The sequence below is a fragment of the Lactuca virosa genome, chromosome 9 (assembly GCF_052849685.1).
Source record: "Lactuca virosa cultivar CGN04683 chromosome 9, Lactuca_virosa_CGN04683_v6, whole genome shotgun sequence".
NCBI classification, from domain to species: domain Eukaryota; kingdom Viridiplantae; phylum Streptophyta; class Magnoliopsida; order Asterales; family Asteraceae; genus Lactuca; species Lactuca virosa.
Window position 1 is genome coordinate 154,851,184 of NC_136434.1, and position 7,288 is coordinate 154,858,471.

Below are 7,288 nucleotides of genomic sequence, written 5' to 3' on the forward strand. Positions count from 1 at the left end.
TTTTCATTTCGGTTTTGGTTTTTCAGTTTCGGTTTATGCGGTTTTTTCGGTTTTTTGGGTTTGCGGTTCGGTTTTTGCTCACCCCTAAACAAAATAGTTCATTTCTAAAGTAAATATAAACATTCGATCGATCGATCATGTTAATTGGAATGTAAACAACTCGAAGACAGACACATCACTACAAGATGTAGGAAATGTTTTGATTTTATGTATATGTAGGAAAATAAAGAATACAATGTTTATGGAAACCAAATTAAACCGATGATGGAATAAAAAATTATAGCGATACCGCAACTAAAAAATCAATTTTTAAAAACCAAGCAAAAAATACATTTTTTAGTCAAACAATTAAGTATTTGTATTTCATGGAAAACGTACGCAAATCCTGACTTCTTATCTACAAATTCTACTGTCTTGGAGTCTTGGTCAAAACCCCAAAAAACACTGAACAACAATCAGAGAGAGAGAGAGAGAGAGAGAGAGATGGAGAAGACGCTAGAGCTCCGATCACTTGGAAACACAGGCCTCAAGCTCAGCTGTGTCGGATTCGGAGCATCCCCTCTCGGCAGCGTCTTCGGCCCTGTCTCCGATGAAGAAGCTATCGCCACCGTTCGTGAAGCATTTCGACTTGGCATTAACTTCTTCGACACCTCCCCGTTAGTAATTTTCACTCAATCTCTTGTAATTTACGTACCTCACTTTTACGCCGCTTAGTTTTTCTTCTTCGTTCCAAATTTGTGAGGAACACTCAGACATATGATGCAATTTCCAAACCCTAAAGTTCCTATTCTGATTATTCTCCTCCATCAAATCATTTATTTAGAGTTAGCTTCACAACGCCTTTGTCGAATAATGATTTTCATCTGAAAACTTTTTTCTTTAACAGTAATGAGGTAATCTAAAGTATTCCTTCAATCTCCATAGCGCATAACGTGATCTTATCTAGTTTATTAACGATCATGCCTTCAAGGATCATTATTGACTGCATTTCGATCAACTACAAGCAGAAAGATACCAAAAATTTCTCACAAACTATCACATTTTTCGGATCTGGAAATTGATCTTCCTTGTGTTTGTTCTAGGTATTACGGAGGAACATTATCTGAGAAAGTCCTTGGAAAGTCGCTGAAAGCTGTTGGAGTTCCCAGAGATCAATTCATCGTATCAACAAAGTGCGGGAGGTATAAAGATGGTTTCGATTTCAGTGCCACTAGGGTTACCCAAAGCATAGATGAAAGCTTAGAACGGCTACAGCTCGATTATGTTGACATATTACAGTGTCACGACATTGAATTCGGCTCACTCGATCAGGTACTCAAATCAATCATATGAACTGTTCGATTTCCTTCATCAACATCAATCACTCATCAATCCATCTATATTCTATATTCTATCATCTTCATCATTCCCAGATTATAAACGAGACAATTCCTGCACTCCAGAAGTTAAAAGAAAAAGGGAAGATCCGATTCATTGGTATAACAGGACTTCCATTAGGAATCTTCAATTATGTTCTTGATCGAGTACCATTAGGCACCATTGATGTAATCCTTTCATATTGTCATTATGGAATCAACGATACAACATTGGAGGATCTACTTCCATATCTTAAAAGCAAGGGAGTTGGTGTGATCAGTGCTTCACCTTTATCAATGGGACTTCTTACAGAAAATGGCCCTCCAGATTGGCATCCAGCTTCATCTGAACTTAAGGTATTCTTTGAATCTTTGATTCTTTTATCAAATTGCTTCTTATTTTTTGAATCTTTTTGTGTTTGATTTCAGGCTGCATGTCGTAAAGCTGCTGATTTTTGTAAAGAGAAAGGGAAGGATATATCTAAATTGGCTATGAAATACAGTTTGTGTAACAAAGATTTTTCTTCAATACTAGTGGGGATGAAATCTGTTCAACAGGTTTGATATGATTTTAGCCAGGATTAATGGTGTAAAATTTTAAGTAATAAGTGGTTTCTGATTGTTGCTATTTGTAATAACAGGTGCAGGATAATGTTGCAGCTGCTATGGAAGTTGTGAAGGGTGAGAAAGATGAGGAAGTTTTAGTTGAGATTGAAGAGATATTGAAACCAGTGAAGAATCAGACATGGCCTAGTGGTATTCAATGAATTTAAGTTTTGTTACTTTTTTTTACATGTAAATTTGTGTTATGGTTGTTGATGGCTTTATATCTTTAAAAGAAAGACGATCTTCATTCATTGTTATGTAATGCTAAATTATCCAAATAAAACATGGACCTAATTTGCTATAAAAATTATGAAGAAACTATTTGCTACTTAATTACAATGACAATGATAGATCAAAATGCTAATTAAGTGGAATCCAACTTTGATATGATTTTGAATTGACAAACACAACAAATTTGATTTTAGAAATTAGAAGTGATGCAATACAACTATACAACTAATGAATGCCAATTTACGATTTCTATCATAAGTTTTTACATTATTCCAATTTTCCAAACACCACAGTCAGACACATATGGGTTTGGGTTAATGACCTAGGAGGGTAATAAGGTTTTAACTTTGTCCATATTAGGTCCTTAAGGGTTTTTTTTGTACATATTACACCAATATGGTTGTATATAACCGTTTAAAAAATGTAATAAGGTTTTAATTTTGTCCACATTAAGTCCTAAGGTCTTCTTTTGTATATATTACACCAACATGGTTGTTATAACCGTTTAAAGAGGTAATAATGTTTTAAATTTGTCCACATTGGGTCCCTATTTTTAACATTTTTATCATTTCATCCAACTCTTTTACAATTTATATTAGTATCTAGTTAGATGACTTCATCATTTCATCTTCTTATTTTAGTTGTCCATTCACCACAACCACGGTTTCAATTGAAAGGTTACATAATAATTTTTTGTCATTTTTACAAAAAAAAAAATAATAATAATCAAAGTCTTAATGATTAAGGCTATGTTTGGTGCGTCACAGCTAGCTGATAAATTAATTTATTTTTCGATCTTTTTTAAGTTGTCATGTTTGGCAAGCTAAAAAGTAGCTTATAAGCTAGTGTTTTAAAAAACTACTTGGACTAGTTTTTAGAAGTTTTTTTTTTTTTTTTTTTTTTTTTTTTTTTTTGTAAAATATCCAAATATACCCCTTAAGTAATTAAGAAAACATATTTTTTAAATGCCCTTTTATGTCATTATAAAAATTTCAGATAGCTTATAAGCCAGTGACAGAGCCATGGTCAAAGTAAAAGAGTATCCCCAAAAAGTAATGTGGTATCACCAATAAATAATGACGTATCGGGGATACCCCATTGGTGGGGCCATTACTTATCGGGATACCCAATTACTTTTTGGGGATACTCTTTTACTTTGACATTGACTTCGCCACTGACTTATAAGCTATCTAAAATTTTAATTAATTAAGGGGTATATTTGGAAATTAAAAAAAAAAACTTTTAAAAACTAGTCTAAGTAGCTTTTTTAAAACGCTAGCTTATAGGCTATTTTTTAGCTTGCCAAACCTGACAACTTAAAAAAGATTGAAAAATAAACTAGCTTATCAGCTAGTTGTGGCGCACCAAACATAGCCTTAATCATTAAGACTTTGATTATTATTAGTTTTTTTTTGTTTTTTGTAAAAATGACAAAAAAATTGTTATGTAACCTTTGTAACATCCCGAAAATCAAGGGTAAAAATCTCATTTTTATTATAATCAAAACACTAATGTAACTTTATCCAAACATTTAAAAGCAGTTCAAAATAAAACAATTATCATAGTTCATTCCCAAAATCACATATTGCGGAAAACACGAGTGTATGCGCTGCGATCAAGTCGGGCCCTTTCCTTTCGAACCGGAAGTACCTGAAACCATAAACCACAAACTGTAAGCACAAAGCTTAGTGAGTTCCTTAAATACCACATACCAAACATATCAAACGAGCCATACATATCATACATATCCAATTAATCAATAAATGTGCTATGTGCCAACCATAGTCTTTCCATTATGCCACGAGCCACCTCGGGGTCTTCCTTGTCAGGTCGGGGGCCAAAACCCTGGGTCTTACAGATAAGTGTGAAGAAACGAGAAAAATTCAGTAAACCTAGACTAGAATAGTCCAAGTGTTGAAAATACTGAAACAGAGTTTCAGAATCGTCAAGTGGCAAGTAGTACAGAAAATAAAGTGTTGTGAATCACCAAGTTAATAACAAAAACGTTTTTATATGTTCAATATCAATGATTCAAAAGTGTCTCATATTCATCAAGAATCAGTTACAAGTGTTTGAATGATAGACAAGCTAAAACACTCAAATGGCTCTCTGAAAACTAATCTAAGCAGCAATTGTGCAGAATGATCTGAAATGAGCAAGGAAGAGCAACTTTATAATGGATCCCAAGGGGCCTATTTATAGGCTTTGGAAAAGCCCATGACATGGCTTGACTAATCAGGTGTTGACACGTCACCATGACTTAGTCATCAGTTGACACCTTTGCCCTACTTAACAGAGAATGGATGAAATATTCCAATTCCGTTAGTATTCCGTTAGGGTTCCATCCAAGTTATGAGTCTTCATAATTCTTGAACCTTCATGATCAACAGTGAAAATGTCATGAGCATCATGCTGCTCAATTGTCTTCTTAGATGTCATCAACTTCCAGAAGTGTTGTTGATCATGTTGAGTAGTTTCTTGAATGTTAGACTATGTCTTGAACTTGAAGATGTACCACCACATGTTCGTGATGGACCATGGACGAAATTCATGTTCCTTTGGGTACATTTGGATGTGTCTTCATTGTACATGATGAGTCATGTGCAGTCTTGTTGAGCCCTCAATGTGATCATGTTGATCAATTGACTTGAGTTGAGCCACCAAGTGTTCTTGTTGAGCCATCAACTCTTGTTGAGCCATAGAGTTGTGGATGAGTCAACAATATTTCTGATGAGCCATCAATATTCCAAATGATCCATCAGTGTCTTGATGCTCCACATATGATCTAGATGTGCCATATGAGATCATGATGATCCAATTAGCTTTCAGCAAGTGATCCATGTCAACAGCAGGTGCTCCACGTGTACATCAACTTCAAGTGCTCCAACATCTGATTCTTCAAACACTTGTTGAATCTTTAGTATCATTCCAACCCGAAACATTCTGATAATGTTTGTTAGAGAGATATATAAAAGGACTCAACTTATTTCAAGTTACAATCACATACAAATATTTTCCAACAGTTTCCCCCTATGTGATGGTTACTGAAATAAGGAGTAAAAAATAAAAGAAAAATAAAAGAAATAACATGCAGAATGAATTTTAAAAGAAAATGAACTACTAGTAGCAAAAAGAAAAAAAACATTGTTCACATGTTCGGAAAAATAAACCAAAAACACATAATCTAAACTTTGTTCCTCAAGTTTATTAACCACTGACGAAAACTTAAAAACCATGTAAGTTCTTCAATGATCTTCACTCTCAACGATTCATCTTGATCTCCGGTTCTCTTCAATAAGCCAATGATACCTTTAATGAATTCAGAAGAGAATAGATGTTTCTGTGAGATTCTCATGGACTTCAGTCGACCTTTAGAAGAGAATACAACACCTCTGTGTGGTTTCTTTAAAATGTTCCCGGGCGACTCATTCTCCATATTTAGATCCAGATTTGGTTCCTCAGCTTCCTTTTCTCCTTGCTGTCCAATCTCCCAGTCAACACTGAAATCAATAACCATGTCGAGCACATATTGCCTTAGGCGTTGTAGAACATCTGCATAAGCCTTATCTGTACTCACCCTTTGTTTCAACCAAATGATTAGTGATCTGATATCATCTTGGTTTATTCTAGGGAAATCAGCTTCAGAAAACATGAACTCAGAGTTGTCTGTCCTTCTTCCTTGAAAGAATGCATATGGCATTTTTCTAAATTTCCGTATGTCAATCTTGCTGATTGAAGCAATCTTGAACTTTGACCATACAGGGACAACTTGAATTGATTTCTTCAGAAAGAATCTTTTCTTTAGGTCTTCAATGTCTAAATCAACCTCAGCTGGATAAATTGCACTTGGCCATAAGTTAAACTTCATACCATTCGGGGGTGCAGGAATATCCCAGTTTTCTTTAGTGAGGTCTGAAGGAGGTGTGAAGGAATTTGTGGGCTTGATGACCTTTACCTTTTGATAGGAATCTCTATCAGGGTTAAAGAAGATGGTTCTTTTAGGTGATGACACTCAAAATTCTTTATCATGCCATGTACTCCTTTCTTCAGACGAGATCTCTGAAGACTTCTTTTTGAGAACCATCTCTTGTTTAGACTTTAATTCCTTAGCCTTCAGTTGCTTAGCTAATTCTTCATCTATCTGTATTTGAGCTTCTTTAGCTAATTCCTTCTTTGACTTGAAGATAATCTTCTGTTTACCCTTATCCTGGAGATCAGTTTGAGGAATCTTTGGTTGAGTGATTGGTTCTGATATGATGACAGGTTTGGAGAAGTTAACATCTTTCCTTCTAGGAACTTTTAGAGATGGATCTTTGATCCCTTGTCGTCGAACAAGTTCCTTTTCTTTCTCAGCTATCTTTGCTCTGTTCTGTTGAGCTTTTAATCGTGCATCAGCGGCCATTTTGTCGAGTGACTCTGTCACACCCCGAAACCGATGGCGGAAACGTTCCGGGGCGGAGGACGTCACGTGTAGCATCACAACCAATGAATAATAGCAATCATAGCAACACAACCATTACAGTGAGTACTTAAGTAAAAATGTTTACATCAGTTTGAATCTTTGTCTGAAACTTTGTTTGAATTACATCAAATAACTTTGTATAGTATAAACATAAAACTCTTATTGCTCCAGTTCCTCAAAATCCAGCAAGTACCTGTCTACTGATTTCCTGAGAATACAAGCAGTTTGAAAGAATATCAGCATAAAGCTGGTGAGTTATAAGCGGTGGTTTGTAGTGAAAATCGTTGATGAGTTCGCAAAAAATTTGTATAGTTCCAAGAAAATCCGATATTTTCTTTAGTGAAAATGTAGTGTTCTCAATTCTGTATAAAACCATGAATGTTAGTCACTGAAAACCGTAGTGATATGCGAAAATACTACCTCATGTGACTAGCTAGGGCTAATCATGAAGTATAGGTATTTTGTATGTGAAGCCCATGCATAATCGGCTCTGTTTGAAAACCCTGACTTTAGCCAGTATACGTAGTGTGTGCTAGTTCTATTTAGTATAAATAAAACTGTTGAAGAGTGTCAAGTTGTAAAATAAAGGTGATTTATACATATTGTGAGTCGTATAACCATGCTTGATATGACT

The 7,288-nt window shown here is 35.0% G+C and overlaps 1 protein-coding gene across 1 annotated transcript; it reads left to right on the forward strand.

Annotated features, from left to right (window-relative positions):
* The first annotated feature begins 409 nt into the window (after positions 1-409).
* On the forward strand, positions 410-2,212 carry LOC145138856 (NAD(P)-linked oxidoreductase superfamily protein). Its single transcript, XM_079072871.1, has 5 exons — positions 410-656; positions 1,083-1,311; positions 1,413-1,712; positions 1,785-1,913; positions 1,997-2,212. The coding sequence occupies exons 1-5, from the start codon at positions 484-486 to the stop codon at positions 2,120-2,122; spliced, it is 957 nt and encodes a 318-aa protein (XP_078928997.1). The 5' UTR covers positions 410-483; the 3' UTR covers positions 2,123-2,212.
* Positions 2,213-7,288: the final 5,076 nt, after the last annotated feature.

What these genes read in the sequence shown, in the direction of transcription:
- LOC145138856 (XM_079072871.1), top strand. Translation starts at nt 484, where the DNA reads ATGGAGAAGACGCTAGAGCTCCGATCACTTGGAAACACAGGCCTCAAG. An exon ending in AATTCGGCTCACTCGATCAG is followed by an intron (nt 1,312 to 1,412) that starts GTACTCAAATCA and finishes CATCATTCCCAG; the next exon opens with ATTATAAACGAGACAATTCC. An exon ending in GGATGAAATCTGTTCAACAG is followed by an intron (nt 1,914 to 1,996) that starts GTTTGATATGAT and finishes TTGTAATAACAG; the next exon opens with GTGCAGGATAATGTTGCAGC.